The sequence below is a fragment of the Pelecanus crispus genome, chromosome 3 (assembly GCF_030463565.1).
Source record: "Pelecanus crispus isolate bPelCri1 chromosome 3, bPelCri1.pri, whole genome shotgun sequence".
Classification (NCBI taxonomy): domain Eukaryota; kingdom Metazoa; phylum Chordata; class Aves; order Pelecaniformes; family Pelecanidae; genus Pelecanus; species Pelecanus crispus.
This window is the reverse complement of record NC_134645.1, coordinates 25,979,902-25,999,533: the sequence shown is the minus strand read 5'-3', so window position 1 is coordinate 25,999,533 and position 19,632 is coordinate 25,979,902. Positions and strand designations below refer to the sequence as shown.

The 19,632-nt window shown below is 47.7% G+C and overlaps 1 protein-coding gene across 1 annotated transcript in view; it reads left to right on the top strand.

Moving 5' to 3' along the window:
- The first annotated feature begins 17,398 nt into the window (after positions 1–17,398).
- Positions 17,399–19,632, top strand: part of SYNDIG1 (synapse differentiation inducing 1) — a 67,874-nt gene continuing 65,640 nt past the window's right edge. Inside the window, exon 1 of the mRNA XM_075708319.1 lies at positions 17,399–17,878. Within this exon, the coding sequence (XP_075564434.1) occupies positions 17,399–17,878 (480 nt within the window). The remainder of the gene's footprint in view (positions 17,879–19,632) is intronic.

Here is a 19,632-nt window from a genome sequence, read left to right as displayed (position 1 = left end):
AAACACTTCATTTTGGAAGTCTCAGAAGGAAACAAACAAGCTCACAGGATGTGGCTGCCTGGAAGCCAGAAAATTTTACTTGATGACCCAGAAATCCCTCCCTCGCTCCATTCTGTAGAAATGCCATTTTTTTCTTCCAAGGAAAAATCTAACAAATCTTTTTGGAAATCTTGCCACATTTCCTCCTATTTCACAAATACTTGTGGTGACTAAGAAACTGCATTTTGCCAGGAATTGACCATCCATCCAAGCCAGCTGATATCTCCAATCAGTAGCAGTAATGCCTGACAATAAGAATTTGCACTGTAGCAGCTAGAAGTCATTTGGTTGCAAGCCAGCCCCCCTACAGTTTTGTTCCTGTACAAGCAGAACAAAAAGACAGTCTTTTTCCTAAAAGTCTTACTTGGTAAAGGCATAATGAATGTGGTTTACAGACTTCTATTCCCAAGAAAGGAAAGGTGAAAAGCACTTTGGAGAATCAGGGTGATCATAATTTGGGGTTTTTTTTCCTGCTAATTACATATTTATTCTCTCCCATTGCCTGTTACATTAAGAAAGAAACTGTTTTCTGTAAGACACAAAACCTCCCTGAAGTCCAGAGCAAGTCAGGAATGAACAAGGGACTGGATATTTAGGTAGAGAGAAAAATCTTTTGCAAGTACCGCTAGGATATGCTAAAAACAAAGTTAGAGTTTGGAAGAGAACTAAAATGTTGTGAAAGAGGGGGAAATGGGGCTGGAGGGATTTTCTGCTGAAAATCCCCAAGACAGGCTCAAGTTAGTTAATGTGTGTTTTAAATCGTGAACATTCTCCTTCAGCAAAGATTTTGCATGGGTTATTTTGGGAGCATGAATAACAACAAGCAATAAGCAAGCAGGGGGAGAAAACAGCCTTAACCCAGGGAGAGAGGTGGAGGCAAGAAAAACGCACGGGGGCTACGAGGCCTCGTGTCTCTCCCCCTGCAGTGGCAAAGGAAAGCAGTGATCTAAACTGGGCATGTGATCTCCCAACAGCATTTTGAGCCATTGATGTTGAAGCATCTAGAAAGAAGTGGTGACAGAGAAGCTTTTAGGCAAATGACTTGGCTAGCAGGCCTGCCGGGGATGGGAAGAGGAATGAATGAACCCTGCTTACCCCTGTTATGTGCAGTTATTAGGAAAGCAGGGAACACCCCCTCAACGCTGCAGCATGCAGCCCGGCGTGCGGTGACTACGCTGAAAAATAAAACACACAAATAAAATAAAGTTCTCCAGACCTGCTGGAGCTTCCCCATCGCCTTGGGGAGTTGGTGCGAGAAGCTCGGTGCTCGCAGGTGCCTGTGTGGCTGGGGGAGCGGTACCGGGTGCCTCTGCGGCAGGGCAAGGTGTGGGGGGCGGGAGAGAGGAGCCGGTGCCCCCTGGAGAGGCGCTGAGCTCGGGTGGGTGGGGAGCAGCGGAGACCCCCTGGCTGGGAGGAAGGCCCAGGGAGGAGGAGGAGATGGGGGGGGCAGAGAGGGGAGGATTTTGCCGTACCCGGGGGGTGGGGGAGTACACACCAGGGGATGTGAGGCTGCTCCTGCTGCAGGAGGAAAGTTGGCCGCGCTGCCACGCAGGGCTGGTTCTCCTGCCTCCCCCCGCCTGCTTCCCTCCCTCTCTCCCTCCTCCTCTTCCTCCTCCTCCTCCCCGCGAGTTGAGCACACAGTGCAGCCAGGCGGTGCAGGCGGCGCAGCCCCGCCGGCCGCTCGCCCTGCCCGGCCCCCGGGCCCCCTGCCCCGGTCCCGGCCCCGGTCCCGGTCCCCCGCCGCCCCCCGCCGCCGCCCCCGCCGCCGGGATGCTGCCGGGCGCTGCGCCCGGGCGCTGAGCCGCCGCCGGCCCGGGAGCACCGCGGCCCCTCCTGCAGCCCCCGGCGGGAGCATCGCGCTGCGGGTCACCTTGCAAGGAGGTGAGTGACACCCCCCCCATCCCCTCCGGGGAGCGATGCACCAAATTCCGCCCCCCCTCGCCATCCTACGGAGCGGGGCCGCCGGGCACGGAGCGGGGGCGGGGGGCACGGCGGCTCCCGCAGCCGCCGCGGCGGGGAGTCTCTGCGGGGAGCCCCGGGGAGCGCAGGGACTTGGGGCCGCCCCCGGGCTGGGATCCTGCCCCGCCGGGCAGCGGGGGGACGCCCGCAGCGGTGCTTCCCGGTGCCCTGCTGAGAGCCGAAATTAGCATGCCCGGTGTGGCACGGCGCGCCTGGCGGGGGTCAGGGGAGGGATCCGGCTTTTCCAGTGCCTTGACAAGGTTTGGGTTGGGAGCACTGGAAGGGAAACTGAGCGCCGGGTCCTCCTTTTCCCTTCCCTTCCCCAGGAGGAATCCCCTGCGCTCACTGTGGCGGAGCATCTTTCCCTCCCAGCACCCGGCCACCCTGCCAGTCCAGGGAAGCCTCTCCCCGGGAAGGGGGAGCGGGGCGGGGCGGGGGTGCACGGCCCCGTGCAGGCTCCGGGGCAGAGCCTGAGCCGGGGGGCAGACGGCAGGGAGGCTGGGCTCCTTGCAGCCACCGCTGCCCTGTCCCCTCACCAGCCTGCTCAAGAGGCGCCGGACTGAATTTCGTCTCCTTCCCATCCTTTAGTTTGCGGGCAGTGACAGCTAAGTTGGAGAGAGGGATGGTTAAGGCGACGAGATAGGAGCGGTGCCTGCAATTCAGTGGCAGAGGGGGGTGACCTTGGGTAAGTGCCCCATGCCTGCCCCATCCTTCTGGGTCGGGTATTACTAAAGCATCCCGCAAGAGATCAAGGAGAACCCTTCAGTAGGAAGAGGCTGGCAAATGCATTGAGACCTTTCTCGAATTAGCTCTGCAGGAGTCCAAGCCTTCCTGGTACCGGACTGGGAGCGTTCACTGGTCCAGAGCGTGCTGCAGGAGGGGGGACGTGCAAGGGTCTATGCGGAACTGGTGGTGGTGGTGGTGGGTTTTGTCCCCCCATAAGAACATGGAGCTACCTAGTGGCAGGAGTTGCTCTGGAGAGCAATCTGTTGAACTGTGTCTTCAAAATAACTGGAGGGGAGGCTGCAGCCTCAGTGTGTAACAAGAGAGAAAGAAACCAAAAAAAGATCTAAACTTTCTAGGGAGATTAAATATTCAAATCACAAATAATTAGACATTAATCCCTCGTAAACAGGGCATTAACAACAATTAAAAGATGCTTTGATATTCTTAAACCCAAGAAGATGAGTTAACTGGTACTTTCAGGGGGATTATTGTGTAATATAAAATGCAGTCAGAGCAGAGAATGCACTTTTCTACATTCATGTATTTAAATGACTTGCTCTTAATTATAGTTAATGAGCTATCATCTTCAAAGTAGCTGCATTTAGATGCTCTCCATATTAGTTTCAAATTACCTCGCTCCAAAGAACAAGCCACTACTGATTTTACTGGCTGAGGTGACATTTTAGTGGCAGTTTGGTAACTACAGGTCATGACAGGGTGTACGTAGGATAAATGCATTTGTAGGAATTAAATGAAGTTTCCTTTTATTAAGTGGACAAGCACACATCTCACACCACTGGTGCCATACGCTCTGGAATAAATCTCACCGGCACAGGAAGGCTCTTCGTTATACAAATGCAGATGTAATGCAGTACTAGTGTATATAGGCACCACCACAACACATTTAACCTGATGAAGGCTGCTTTCTGGCTTTAAAATGCTTTCACTTCTGAGGATAGTATTAGAGACAAGATGCAACATAGTTGGATAAGGTTTTTTGTCTTTCTCTCTACTATAAATTCGTATCTGCAGGTAGCTATAAATGTCCATGAGAGTTTTTAATACTGCTTATGTGGTTATTAAGATTGCAGATTACATATTGGGACTTCCAAATTTTGTTTTCTTCACTTTAAAGACTCGACTTTTTACAGGTTATTGTTTGTACAGTGCCAATGGGGGAAAATGGAAAAGAATTGCAGAGGTTTAAACAGGAAGAAGATACTCTGTGTGTTCAGTGACTTTGCTTTGACAAATGTGAATAGTGTCTGTGTATAAGCATGTGAGTGTGTGTTTGCTCATGTCTGAATACATATCCTCTGGCTATCAAATCAAATGTTTCTGAATACTCTTTCTCTAGTAAAAGTTGGAAACTACTTTGAGCAATGAGATCACAGCAAAATGCTCCCCTTCAGGTGTAAATGTCTGTGACCCTGAGGATTCAGGTGGAGCTGGTCCAACTCATCGTGCCTAAGAATGAAAAGATTTTGTGCTTTGAATTTGGTGTCATAATATCGGAAGAGTGACAAACTCTGGTTATTTTCATTGCACCAGCAAAGACTGCATTTTAAAATAGTGGTGCAGTACATGAGAGGTGTGAGCCCATGCATGCCTTTAGCACTCCCAGTTTTATACATGGCATCCCTGTAGATGTGTATCTGTCTATATGTATCTATATAAAACTTGAATGTATAAAGTTCCCTCATTAACCATCCATCCAAATCCGTGTTGTAAAGTATTTCTGTCCTTAAGTTCTGAGACTTTAGTTCACTGAGGCACGAGAAGAATGAACGTTCACATCAAGTTGGCATAATTCGAGCAGAGGTTTAATGGGGTTTATATGCTTTGATTCAGTGCTCAGACCCCCTTCTCCTTTCGGAGAAGGAAGATCTCCGAAACAGTGCTTGCAAATGGATAATTTGCTCAGAAGACAGTCATGGCATAACCAAAGAGTTTATGGGGACGACCTGCCCATCCTAGGTCCCACAAGACATCCAGCCTGGTGTCAGGTCCTGCAGGAAAGCTGTGCTCAGCGTGCTTCTTCAGGACATCTCCCACAGCAGCTGCCTGCTACATGCAATGGCTGATCCAGTCCTCTCCCAGTGCGTGGGGTCCCCATGCCACCCACCCGCCTTCCAGCTCCTGTTCTTGTGCTCTCTGCAAAAAAATGATCTCCCTTCTCCCCACTGTTGATATGCTGCCAGCCAAATGCCTGTACCTCCCATATAGAAATCTCCTAGGTCCTATGTCCCTTCTCCTCCCAGAGGGAAGAGGTTATAGGATTTTCCTTCAGGCTCTGGCAATGCCCTGAGTCTAATGGGACCCATTATTCATTTCAACTCTGATTTCTGCAGGAAGGAAAATATGGGGTTAAGAAAGGTCTGTAAAGGTCAGTCTACACCCACTGATGGTACTTTTTAGTGTTTCCCTGCCTGCCCTACATGCCTCCAGCTACCAGTCTCGCTATGTCTAAATCACTTATTCTGTAAAGCTTTTGTCCCACAGCATATTTCTGGCTCTGCAATTCTTCTAGAGCCTGATGAAGCAAGGCTGATTTTATTGTCCCAGCAGTGGCTGCTTAACGTAATCAACCTTACCCTGATGAACTGGGGCTAGCAATTTTACAGTATCACAGAAGTGTTTTTCGAGCAAAGTGACTTACAACCTTGGGGTGCTTTGCTTGGGGCAGGAGGTACAGAAACCTTCATTTTGCACCAAGTCTGTACCGCCAGGCTGTCTTCCTATTCTGTCCTCTCTTTATTTATTATTCCTGCTTCAGGAATATCTCAAAACCCAGCCTAGAGCATAGTGTTGGTGTGTTACATGCAGAACAAGTGTGAAGCAGGTGTCTTGTCCTGTTTTGCTTTCTGCATGCAGTGTGGAAACACAAGTAGAGCCAGATGAGCAGGGTGTACACAAGAAATGGGCTCTATGGGGGCTTGGCTGCCCATCAGGAGTAAGACTTGAGTGAGTTAGTCGGGCCAGTCCTGGAGCCGCATCTGGGTGTTTCTGTCTGTGGGCCAGCCTGGTTACAAACATGGATAATTTTAGGGATTTTAGGGCAAAGGGAGGCACTGGAGTCAGCCTGCAGGCAGACCAAGAGGGCCAGGTGATGCTGTGATGCTGATATTCCTGGGTGAGCCTTGTGGGGTTCATTTAGATGCTCTGTCGTGTGCGGCAGGGACTTTGCCTTGCTGCAGGTTTCTACAGGTCAGAGCATCAGGTAGCTTCTTGTAAGCTGGAGAATTTTAATTCTGTTGCAACACAAAGCATCACTGAAATTAGGCAGAGGGTTTTGGTGGTAACTTAGTCCTTCCCAGACCTTTAAATCTAGATTGACTCTCAAAAACTGTCCAGACTCTGTGGCATAGGGACCAAGAAGACTGAGGCATTACATCTTTTCACCTGAGAATGCGGCTTGTCTATCAAGTAAACACACAGGAAAAGAAGCAGTCCAGCTGTGCATAAGTTCTCACTCTGCAAAACGTGAGTCATGGTTAAATCCACAAGAGCAATAGTTCTGGCCCCAAACTTGGCATGATAAATGTGGGTCTGAGTCAAGCTTTCCCCTTCTGGGGAAAAGCTGCTGGAGCCGCTCTTGGGCAGAGGCTAGGAGTGCTCTCCATGCCATGCAGGAGAGTCGTGGGACTCACGTTGGAAGAAGTTTTTCTCAGTGAGGGCACTCTGAACAATTAAGGATGCAATTATACACCCCAGAGAACAGCTGTATTTACTTGCTTCGAAAGTGAAAGGCAGCACAATTTTCTGCTCGTCGAGTTGGCAAACAGATCCTTCAGCCTGACCACACTGCTGAAGGTAGTGACCTGAGCTACTTCATTATGTGTCTCTCTATTTATTATGTCATGAAGGTTAGTTTTATTGTGCTGGACATAATCAAGAGTCTTACAGAACAGCTTTTTGGGATGGATGGAGGGAGAAGAAATGTCAGCTTAGCCTTGTGTTGGGAGAGATACGTCTTTTAAAGCAAGAATCACTCCTCATGACGCAGTCTCCCCAGTTTGAAATGGGGGCAGGGGGCTCAGAGGAGTGTGATGAGGCTGGATACATTTGGGGTTGTCAAATGGTCCTGTTCTGCGGTATTGGAGTGCTGCAAAGGACCCAGTGATACAAGCTGGTGTGAAGGCATCCTTTGCTGTGCATGCTACTGGATAGCCAGGCTCAGAGTGGAGGGTACATATTTGCAGCCAGGAGAGAAGGAGAGGGCATGAGAGAAGCATGTGTACAAAAGGCTTTGCTCATGTGGAGATGCAGAGTTATGACAGGATCCAGGTGTTTTATAGGTTCGCACTAAGCTCGCCAGCCACTTGGTCAAGGCATTCATGTGTCCAGATGCAGTTAGGTAGCTGATAACAGCTTTCCAACACCAAGCTTTCCCCTATTCATAGTATCATAGAATGGTTTGGGTTGGAAGGCACCTTAAAGATCATCTAGTTCCAACCGCCCTGCCATGGGCAGGGACACCTTCCACTAGACCAGGTTACTCAAAGCCCCATCCGACCTGGCCTTGAACACTTCTAGGGATGGGGCATCCACAGCTTCTCTGGGCAACCTGTCCAGTGCCTCATCACCCTCATAGTGAAGAATTTCTTCCTTGTATCTAATTTAAATCTACCCTTTCTCAGTTCAAAGCCATTACCCCTTGTCTTATCACTACATGCCCTTGTAAAAAGTCCCTCTCCAGCTTTCTTATAAGCCCTCTTTAACTACTGAAAGGCTGCAATAAGGTCTCCCCAGAGACTTCTCTTCTCCAGGCTGAACAACCCCAACTCTCTCAGCCTGTCTTCATAGGAGAGGTGCTCCAGGCCTCTGATCATATTCACGGCCTTCCTCCGGTGTCTCTCCAACAGGTCCATGTCCTTCTTATGTTGGGGGTCCCAGAGCTGAAGGCAGTACTCCAGGTGGGGTCTCACAAGAGTGGAGCAGAGGGGGAGAATCACCTCCCTCAACCTGCTGGTCACACTTCTTTTGATGCAGCCCAGGATACGGTTGGCTTTCTGGGCTGCTAGCATGCATTGCTGGATCACATTGAGCTTCTCATCAACTAACACCCCCTAGTCCTTCTCCTCAGGGTTGCTCTCAATCCATTCTCTGCCCAGCCTATATTTGTGCTTGGAATTGCCCCAACCCATGTGCAGGACATTGCACCTAGCCTTGTTGAACTTCATGAGGTTTGCACCGGCCCACCTCTCAAGCCTGTCAGGGTCCCTCTGCACACAGCTTGGTGTCATCAGCAAACTTGCAGAGGGTGCACTCAATCCAACTGTCCATGTTGTTGAAAAAGATGTTAAACACTGCCAGTCCCAATACCGACCCCTGAGGAACGCCACTCATCACTGGTCTCCACTTGGACATCAAGCCGTTGACCGCAACTCTTTGAGTGCGACCATCCAGCCAATTCCTTATCAAACAAGTGGTCCATCCATCAAATCCATGTCTCTCCAATTTAGAGACAAGGATGTTGTGCAGGACAGTCTCAAATGCTTTGCACACATCCAGGTAGATGGTGCCAGTTGCTCTTCCCTTATCCACCAATGCTGTAACCCTATTGTAGAAGGCCACCAAATTTGTCAGGCATGATTTGTCCTTAGTGAAGCCATGTTGGCTGTCACCAATCACCTCCTTATTTTCTATGTGCCTTATCATTCCAGGAGGATCTGCTCTATGATCTTGCTTGGCACAAAGGTGAGACTGGTCTGTAGCTCCCTGGGTCTTCTCTTTTTCCCTTTTTAAAAATGGGGGTTATGTTTCCCCTTTTCCAGTCAGTGGGAATTTCACTGGACTGCCATGACTTCTCAAATATGGTGGATAGTGGCTTAGCAACTTCATCCACCAGTTCCCTCAGGATCCTCGGATGCATCTCATCAGGTCCCATGAACTTGCGCACCTTCAGGTTCCTTAGATGGTGTCGAACCTGATCTTCTCCTACTGTTCTTCATTCTCCCAGTCACTGCCTTTGCCTTCTGCGACTTGGGTGGTGTGGCTTGAGCATTTGCTGGTGAAGACTGGGGCAAAAAAGTCATTGACTACTTCAGCCTTCTCCATATCCTGGGCAAGCAGGTCTCCAGTTTCCTTACGGAGAGGGCTCATATTTTCGCTGGTCTTCCTTTTATCACCAACATACCTATAGAAAGTTTTCTTGTTGCCCTTGACGTTCCTGGCCAGATTTAATTTTATTAGGGCTTTAGCTTTCCTAACCTGATCCCTGGCTGCTCAATTTCTCTGTATTCCTCCCAGGCTACCTGTCCTTGCTTCCACTCTCTGTAGGCTTCCTTTTTGTGTTTGAGTTTGTCCAGGAGCTCCTTGTTTATCCATGCAGGCCTGCTGGCATTTTTGCCCGACTTCCTCTTTGTTGGGATGCATCACTCCTGAGCTTGGAGGAGGTGATCCTTGAATATTAACCAGCTTTCTTGGGCCCCTCTTCCCTCCAAGGCTTTATCCCATGGTAGTCTACCAAGTAGATCCCCGAAGAGCCCAAAGTCTGCTCTCCTGAAGTCCAGGGTAGTGAGCTTGCTGTGCACCCTCCTCCATGCCCTAAGGATCTTGAACTCCACCATCTCACTCACTGCAGCCAAGGCTGCCCCTGAGTTTCACATTCCCCACCAGCCTCAGCTTGTTGGTGAGAACAAGATTGCATTGGTGAAATGAATTTCTTGCTTAAAAAGGCACAGAGTCTGATTTTTGACTGCTTTCACTTTGCAAAGTAATTGCCGTTATCTTGTGCAGATGGCAAGGTGTTTTTATACTGGTGCCTTCCACAACAGGCAGGGTTATTTACATTACAGCCAGGTGCTGTTATTCAGGTCAGTTATTTATTAGCTGGAAAGTGCAGTTTTGTTGTCAAATGACAAAAGTTGTGAATTTGGACTGAACTCAACAAAGAGTTGAGGCTATCAAAATTAGTCAGGAAGGACGATTGCTAAAATGCCTGAATGTGCCATTTTTTTATCGGAGGCAACTTGAGGCAAATCGAACTAAAATCCAGTTCATTCAATTAAAAATAAATAAATGAAACATCACATTTCATTTTGGCTCAGGCAAGATTCTTCCATCTGTTCAAAAAGAAATAGTTTGTTGCAGGGATAACATTTTATGGTTTAGGTCAACACAAGGTAATTCCTCCTTTCTCCCCCTTGTTCTTTGGTTCAGCTACTGAATCAAACAATCAATTATTCAGGCAGATCTAATATGCATATGGTAATTGTTTCCACATTTAAATATACCTCTGGACAGGCAATCAAGAGACCTGGATTTTATTTCCAGCTCTGCTACTTTGCCTGACGTGACCTTGGGCATTTCACTGTGCTCCGAGTCCCTCCTTTTCAGGGCAGGACAGGCCCATGTCTCACAGTGGATTTGCTGCATCTTGGTAATACTAAAATAACATGGAGGTCTTTTTGCTTCCACTGTTAGCAATTAAACATTTAGCTATCACTAATGCATGCATTCCTAATTCTCCCAGTGTGAGATAGTTGCATTGCCTTATGAAACTCCCTGTAGTTTACTTAATAGGTCAAAAGGAATTTCAGCTGCTGAAATAGCAGCGTTAGCTTAAAACAAAACCTATTTTAATGAGCCCAGCTAAATCAAAGAAGAAAAATACAAGGGGGAAACGTTTTTTCCTTCCTTTCCTTGAATTTTTCACTTTGTAATCAGCTCTCCAGATCCATACATTGCCTGTGATTTCTCTCAAGCAAAAGGTCCATATGTGTTGTTGCAATTTCTAGATATTTGAAATACCCTAAACCATGTTGAAGCCTATTACATTATACATTAAAACCTCCCTCATACCTGAAAGCTTGCACCAGGAAACCTGCAGCCTCCAGACCTCTCACCATTTGGCTTTCCTGCTCTTCAAGAAAGTTTTCTCCCCTCTGCTTTCTGTGTGCTGGCAGTGGGGGAACCAGCATCAAACCCAACTACACTTTGTTGAATCTGGTAGTCATGAGGCTGCATCAGTTTCTGCTGGTGGCACAGCCCTGCAAAGGGTGGTTATTGTCCCTTCTTGCCATGCTGGCATTTCATTTAGAGTCACTGAGGGGTTGGCAGAAGGATGTGAGGGCAGTGGATGTCTTGTTGGGAGCATGGGAGACAGGTGGGAATCTGTCAGGAGCAGAGAGATTTGGATCATAAGGTAACTCAAGTCAAAGAAACCTCAGGAGGTCTCTAGTCCAATCTCATGCTCAAAGCAGGGTCAACTATGGGGTGACACCAGGTTGCTCAGAGCTTCATCTAGTTGGGTGTTAAAAAACTCCAAGGATGGAGACTGCACAACCTCCCTGGGCAACCTTTTCCAATGCTCGACTGTCTTCATGGGGAAAAGATTTCCCCTTATATCCAAGACCCCCATGCAGAGGCACGAGCTCTTTGAGCCCTTTCTCCTGGCTGATGCTGTGCAAGATCTGCAGGGAATAGCAGCCGGTACAGCCATAAGCCTTGATAGTGGATGTGGACTCTGCCTTCAGCCTCACCATGGCTTGCCTTCATCTCCAAGTTTTCCTGCCGATAAACCAGGCCTTTGCACTGGTGATGTCTGGTCTGCCTGGATGAATGTTCTTCTGGTCTGTTGTGAGGAAAGGGCTGGGGCTTTTCAGCTGTAGCCTGGTATTTCAGAAGTAACTGAATTGCTTGTTCACACAGAACTTTTGGTACCTGGCAGGGGTCTGCAGAAGGCTGAAACACCCTGAAGCTGTGCTAGAGCTGTGCAAAGGGGAGAGCCCCATGGAGGCAGGAGGATAACAGCATCCTGCCGGGTCACAGAAGAGCAAAGGAGCTTCAGGACGGTGGGCAGTAGCAGAGCTGGCTTCTGCACCTTGTCTGCCAGAGCCCGGGCTGCAGCACTTTGCTGTTCTCTCCTTGTTCTCTCTACAGCTTTCATTTCTCTGTGTCACACCCTTTGCTAATTAGTTTGTCAGCCACTGTCATCATAGCAGGAGTCTGCAGAACACCCAGCAGAGCATAGCTCTCATTGCAGCTACCGTAGCTGGGCTCTGCTGTAACACAAGTGATAGCTTAATAAAGCACAGCATTGCAGACTAAATATCTTGGCACTGGTTGCAGCTTCTTATTAAAATAAGAAAGAGAGAGAGAAAAAGAAATGCAAGAAATTGGAAAGATTGAAGTTTATAATAGTTAATGGCTTCACCATTAATACCAGAGACCTGGCTAAAAATGTCTAATCCCCAAGGTAAAAATTAGATTGAAGTTTGATCTACTATTTGTCAATAGCTTGAACTTGGTTTTCCGTTCTGGTTCTAGCCTCAAGTCTGAAAATGCAGAATTATTTCTGGTCAGCCTGAGTACCAGTGAGTGATTTGTGGGGAGAAATTCAAACTATGTGAAGACAAATGAAACCTGAACCAAACCAGTTAAATTAACTCTGCATCTTGGAGCAGACTGAACAGCTCTCTTATTTAAAGGCCTCTGATGAGTTTCATTTTCCTGTCAGCATCATTCTGAAACCTCACTACGGTCCTAGGTAATGAGAATGGCTCTTTTTCGCTTTGAGTGTTGGCTCCCTGCGGAGAAGGCATCCTCTAGTTGCCTCAGGTGGTCTATCAGGTTATCTGCTCAGTCAGGCTGCTATACGGGATCCTCTGGGCTGCAGTTTGACCTGGAAACTGGGGCAATCTTAATTTTAGGACCTGCCTGTGAGCTGGAGACATGTCAGCCTGGGTCAGGTTAGTGAAAGCCCTTAATGAAAGGATGGTCACTGAATCCACCTCCAAGGAGTCCCTGCAGGCAGGATACAGGCTCTGAGCCATTGCATAAGCGCTTGCTGCCTTTTGCCCCTAAGCATCAGTCACGGCCATGTGCTGCTGTCGGTCGCTCCTCTATCTGAACCTGGGGGACTCATTTCTCCTGCTTCACTCATCTGAAGGTCAGTATTAAGCTGAAGGGTCTCCCCTGTATTTTACAGGTGTATCGTTTCTCCAAAGGGAGACTGAGCCCACCGGTCCTACGCACCTTGCATAACTGCAATTAGTTATCCAAGAAACATCCTCAGGTGTCTGCAGTAGGTGAAATGAAGTCCAGCCTTTGAGTCTAATTCTCCCACCAACACTGAGGTAGAAGCAGGTTACAAAGGCCTTGGAAATCTGATTTAACTCTCTTCAGCCAGTGGTTGGGAAGAGAAAAGCCCAGGGGAGGTTCTCTTTTATCCATGAGGACGTGAAATTTCATTTGTGGCTGACAGCACTCTTAATCCTGCCTTTTTATTGATGAAGAATCTCTGGGTACCTCAACTGTTTCTCAGTTTCCCTAGACAGCAATTGACCTTGTTTCAGCTATGCATCAAAATGCACTGGCAATCAAGGTGCTATTGATTTAAACCTAATCGCCAGCCACTCAGGAATTTCACCCGGAAAAGAAAAATCAATGCCACTTTAATATTATTATTGTTGTTGTTGTTGTTGTTGTTGTTGTTGTTATTGTGGGGTTTTTTTTCCCTGTTAAGATATTATAATGGAAAAGCATAAGAGTCTTGCCAGCTCCTTACCATTAAGCAATACACTTGCAGGGCCGAGAACATTAGGTCAGGCTCTGGTAAGGTAGCCAGCCAGCTACAGATTGAAATGACTCTAGGGTTAAACAATTTTCCTTGATTGCATGCTGCCATCTGTGTCTCTCTCTGCTGACCTTCCCTGAGGCATGTGAGCTGCACTGTTATGTGGGACTCCGGAGAGGATGTCTTGAGCAATGCATTAGCCCTATTACTGGAGGAGCTATGTGTGGGAAGGATGCTCCCTGTCTTGTCCTTGCTTCATTTCAGATGTTTGCTTCCCACCCTCCCCCCATCCCAAGGGGAAAGCGTCACTCAGAATCTGCAAGATTGTTTTACAAGACTGGTTTAAATGCATGGCAGGTAAGCACCAGCCAGATAGATGCTTAGATCCACAGTAGGACTGAACGACACCACAGGTGCTCTCCTATCTAGTAAGTGATGCATGCCAGGATCCATCCTGTCACCCATAGTCTGAATGGTCCAGCTTTGACTCTGTCCATTCTGCTAAACTCTCTTACCTGCCAAAACAAGGTGGATTTCCCCTTTGGGCTTCTCAGGAGCATGCATGGCACTTATTTACTGCAGCATAGGTATTGTCTGGGAGAGGGCACAGGCTGAAGCCAGTCTATGGGGTGTGCTAACACTTTGCTGGTGTGGGTGATTAGGGATGATGCTTGAGCCTGTAACGTAGTTGTTCTCAGTTCCTTGGGATGGTAGAGATACCAGCCATAGAGTACCAAAGTCGTCATGAGCAGTCCTGGTTTAGGTCTTTTGCAGAATCTTATCTGTCAGCACTCCAAATGCTTTGGAGCCAAATCACCTTTTGAAATGATGTTGAGTCCTGGGCCTCCTTTTAATCAGCCAAAGGGACTTGGCTCCTGCATTACATACACTGAGGAGCATTGAGGAGTAAGGGATGGTGTGGGGCAGTCCTGACTCCTGACTCCTACTGACATTCCAGTCATGTTCTGAAGTGCTCCTGGGTCTCAGGTCACTTAGGCATACTAAAGCATCTTCCCCTCTGGCCTCTGCTTACTTTTCTCCTCCTGCTGCTGAGGAATGTGAGAAGAACTGAAGGATGGTTTTCATTTCCCATGATTTTGGAGTGTCCCCATGCAAGTAAACTTTAGAGAGATGGGAGTGACCCTTCCTCATAATCCATGCCTTTTAAGATGACCACCTAAAACTGCTTGAGGAACATGTACTGGTCTGCATACCAGCTATCTCTGGTGTCACAGTGCCTGTAAAGCCTCATTTGCACCCATTCAAAGTGAGCATTTTCCATGAAGACATTACAGCTGTCAGAGGAATGCCTGGAGTGAGACCTGCATTTCCAGAGCCAAGCGTTATCCGGATGATAGGCAAGTGCAGAGACAATGTGAAGGGAATCTGATAGTGCAGCTCAAAGTCATGTGATAAAGCTGCCTTAAAATGGCATTTTCCTGAGTGCTGCTCAAGTCAGACGATACCCATTTGTTGGCATGATGTGACTGCATGGAGGTGCGCGGCCTGACCCAAGCTTTCTTGCAGCCATTGATGCAGTGACCAACTATTGACTTCTTAATCCATTTTTCTGGGAGGGGACCTGTTTGATTTGTGCATCTTCAGATTTCTGCTACATCTGTGGCATATTTCTGCTGACCATTTCAGTTTGCTTGGACAAATGGCAGGGCTAAGAATGCTTGTGAGATGGTTTACAGTTTTGGTTGAAGTCTCTCTGGCTTCAGTGGGGTTGATGGTTGGTGTCACATATCAGGGAGCCTTGCACATTTTTCAAGACACCTCAGGGGGAACTGAGCAAAATCTCCTGACAACTTACAGTTGTTGAATTTTTCTCAGCTTCTGCCTGTGGTGATGTACTTTTATTTTGTTTCTTTGGGAGGGGTGGGAGGAAGAATGGGAATGTTTGTGGGCAAGCTTTTGGAGGCACAGCAGAGTAATCTCCTAAGCAAGTGGTCCCACCCAACCTGGGTAAAGCAGTGGGTGTTCCCCAGCTGAGGTTGTGACTGGGTCCCACCCAGCCTCTGAAGCCTCCTAAACAGCAAAATGGGGACAGCTTAGCAGCCCACAGGAGGTCTTGCAGGTTGCCAGCGCTCAGTACGGGGTGACGGATGGAAGATTGATTTTCTGCAAGCACTAGTCCTAAGACAAATGTCAACATGTTGGCTTCCCCACCTACTCTTGCCTGCTGAACTTCGCTTGCTTCCTCCAAAACCAGCTCCACCTCACACCAATACATCTGTGCTGACACAGACTGATGTTACCCCTCTGGGAGCAGGAAAAGGGCATGGTCCTCTGTTCATTTAGCACAGGCATGGTGGCATATGGAAATGAGTTTTCCTTGGAAAGGCAGGACACCTGCTCTCAGTCTTATCTGCTGCAAAGGGATTGAGGGCTTTGGGATCAATCCTTTGGTGAAACAGAGTCCAAGCTTCCAAGTTAATTTGCAAATTGGTGTAATTTTGCGTGCAGGTTCCCCAGGTTTGGGGCTGAGAGACGTGTAGTGTAAATTCCATGGGATCCCACTATGGTGTATTTTCACTTGAGTAGCTTTCCTGATTCAAGCACTGAAGTATTTGACAACATAGTAAAATGGGTTTTCTATGTGTTAAAGCAAGTACTGTGAATGCAAACATTGCAGCGTACTTAGTTAAGCTCTCTTGTATGTTAAACAAGTTTCTTGCTCCATTTGTAGTGTAAGAACAGAAGACCAGCTCTTAGCAATGGTTTAAATAGCTCTTACAAGCCAAAAGGGAGACTGCAGATGTTTGAAGTCTGGAGTTATTCAGAGCAAATAAAATTAGGCTTTTGCTAGCCATTGCTCTGTTAGAGGATCTCTGATATAAAAGGGAAATAGAGAGAAAGCCTCAAATAAAAATAATATGTATGTATGTGTGTTTGTATGTGTAATTCATGTTTTCCTCTGGGCAGCACACTGGGGACAGGTAATCCTACCTACCTTAAGAATTTGGCCTTGGAGGATCTGACATGAAGCTGTTTGAAGCCAGGAGCATTTCTGTGATTTCTATGGTCAGGCCCAGAAAAAAAACCCTGAGCTCATTGCTGCTGTGGTGGATCCACCTGTATTTCAAAAAGCATTTTCCTTTGGATGCACCTGAGCAAAACGGGTGTCCCGGTGAGAAAGTGTTTGGGCTTGGAAAAAAGTACTTTTAGCCTTCTGAACTGTCCCTTTTGATTTCTCACGCCTTAGCGCAACCCACACAAAACAGAGCCAGGCTGGTGGTCTGGTGAGACAGAAGATAGCTGTTGTACCTGTGCAAAAGCAGACAACCAGCTCCTGGGGCTCAAATGACTGTGCCTCCATGTCTTCCAGGTGAATCTGGATGGGGATGGTCTCGCTGACAAGCCCCATCACAGCCCTTCAATCTGTCACCCTGGGGCAGCCTCGGAGCATCGGAAGTGGGGCACCCAAGAGCAACACAGGGGATTTGAGACCCTGTCCAGAGGAGTTTTAATTCCTCTGGGTCAGCTCTGATCTTCCCTTCAGGTGGTGTTTTTCAGTCGATTTGAAGAGTGCTGCCTGCTTCTTTTCCTTCAGCTGGGTTTTCAAAGGGTAGTAAAGCACTTGCCAAGAGTGAAGGGTGGCTGCAGAGGCTGACAACTGAACACCCCAGCTGCCTATCCTTCACAGTTGCAGATTTCTGAGAACTGAAAACAGTTCTTTTATCTTTGGTTTTTTCCCCCATCTCTTTTATCAGAGTGTTTAGAGGAAAGGGACATTGTCTGCAGAATGACAGTGGCGTACCTGTGGGAGGATGGAGGAGGCATCATAGCCCTTCTCTGACAGAGCCCACCATTACCAAGATATCTCAGGAAGTCCTCTGTCACCACACATTGTCATCTGCTCCTGTTCACCCCATGGATTTGGGGTGGGTTTTTTTTCCTCTCCAAGTAGGGATATATTTGGAGACCTAGGGCAGGGTGTACACATATGTGGGGCTGTATTTCCTCATAAGGTGATAACAAAGACAAGCTGATTTGGGTGCCTTGATGTTGTTCATTGCCTTTGTGCTCACCTTGGTACCTGTTTCCTTTCTTCATCAGGAAAATGGAAGCTACTGCCCCAGTGTGACCTGTCTCTAAGGTACAACAAAATAAAGACCACCCGTCCCACTGCCTCAGACATCTCCCAGTATGGATGGCTTGGTTGAGCAGAACAGCGTGCTAATGCACAATAAGATCACTGAAGCTGGGAAAAGGAATGGTTTAATTAATACAAGGAACTTAGTGGCAGAGAGCCGAGATGGTCTGGTCTCTGTGTACCCGACCCCCCAGTACCAGAGCCACCGAGCGGGCAGCCTTTCCTCTCCAAGCTGCCTGGATAATGGCAGGAATGACCCTGTGCAGCAGCTCCTGGACCCCAACATGCTGCAGCAGACGGTGGAGTCTCACTACCGGCCCAACATCATCCTCTACTCAGAGAATATGTTGCGCTCGTGGGGCGAGAGCATTGGCTCGGAGTGCTGTGAAACTACCTTCATCGAGGACCGTTCTCCCACCAAAGACAGCCTGGAGTACCCGGACAGCAAGTTCATCGATCTGTCAGCAGATGACATCAAGATTCACACCCTCTCCTATGATGTGGAGGAAGAGGAGGATTTCCAGGAGCTAGAGGTCAGATGTCATTTGGGATATGTGGGGAAGGCTGGGGGAAGGAGGGCATATTTGGGGTTAAGCATACAGCCTCTAAGAGCTGGTCTGCAGGGGATCAGCTGCTTTGGAAGCTGGTCTGCATGGGATCAGCTGTATCACTCTCTCCTTCGGCCAGGACAGTGAGAGATCACTCATCTTTATTTGCTGGGTAAAGTCCCAACTCTGTGGATACTAATGGCAAAATTCCCACTGGCCCTAATGGAGATCAGCATTTCCCTCCTGCCTCTGAATGGGCTGGTCAGAGACTGAAGAAAACCCAGGTGCTTAAATGCTGTGTAATATCAGGGCCAGGAGCATCTGTCCACGTACATGGAGCTTGTCTTACTCAGCAGGCCAACATCATCTCTTACTTTCTCCTGACTTGAGCTGGGCATAAAGCAGATTGTTTTGCATACTGGCTCAAACATGAAACATTTCTGTCTCTGAATGAACACAAAATCAGAAGTCTTTGGGTTTCAAGCTGCAATGAATCCCATGTCTCTGAAATAAAATATTTTTTTCTGATTAGATCCCAAATGCAACGTTTTCTTCTAGGTTCCCGTGCTTCGTTGATTGCTCACAGTAGAGTAAGATATATTTTCTTCTCCAAATGGGGCAGACTTTGGAAATCAACTTCATTCTTTCTTAAATGATGCATTTTTTACTTTAAAAAATCTTTTTGGTTTTGGCTGAAACCAGCTGCCCAAGTGTGGCACAGATTTGTGTTTGCCAGTGTGTGGAGGAATGGAGGGTGTGCATAATGCTGCTGATCCCAAAACTTTCTCCAGCATTGGTCACATACTCCTAACCTAGCAAAGACCATTTGGCTGTCTGGAGCAAAGCCATAGCTCCAACTTGAATGTCCAAGTTGAGATTGAGAGACTATTTGCTTGTGTTTCTCTATTGCAGGGGTTTTCTCCACCGAGATCTAACAAGTCCTAAAACTTCTATTTTCACTTCCTGTAATACCAGTGTCTCACCCTGTGATCAGCACAGGGGCAACCCAACAAGATCCTGACTTCTCTTTTATTCTCTTTTCTCTCTGTATTGATAAGGTAGGAAGAGAGAGGTGTTTTTCCCAGTGTGTGCCAGTAATGCAGTATTCAATGCCTCCGCAGGAAGACAAAAAGTTTCTCTCTGAGGCATGTGAGGGTGTTAGCTCAAATCACACCCTTCTACAGCATTTCAAAATTGGCTGTGGGAAGTCTCATTTTCTTAATCAAAACAAAATCCCTAGTTGCTGCCTTTTTGCCCTAGTTTCTCTCATGCAGTAGTGATGCAAGTGACTGCAGCAGGCATGGAATTGCCTAATGGTGTTATTGACACATCTGTCCTGACATTTAGGCAGCAAAAAAAAATGTCTCCCTCTTGTCAGTCCAAATCCAGCAAGACCTTCTTTAGCCATCTGTAGGAGAACAGGCTAAAAAAGGCTGGGAAAATAAGTGGGACAAGGAAAAAATATTTTATACCAAAAATCTTTTTCTTTTTCTTGGTTGGATTTTTAAGGTGTCTTTGCAATGTAGGGCCCTCGAGCTGGGTGTCTCTTCAAAGTGGTACTGTAGGAGCTTGACAAGCTTTTTGTAGAGAACATTTGTTTCCAGAAAACCACCTGTAAAACAAGGTCTGAGGAAAGTGACTTCATCCTTCCCCTCCCCAGATCTCAAAGGGAGAAAGGAGAGAGTCTTTGCAAATTTTGGTACCATGCTGTGACAGTGTGTGTGCATCGTTTTCCCTGG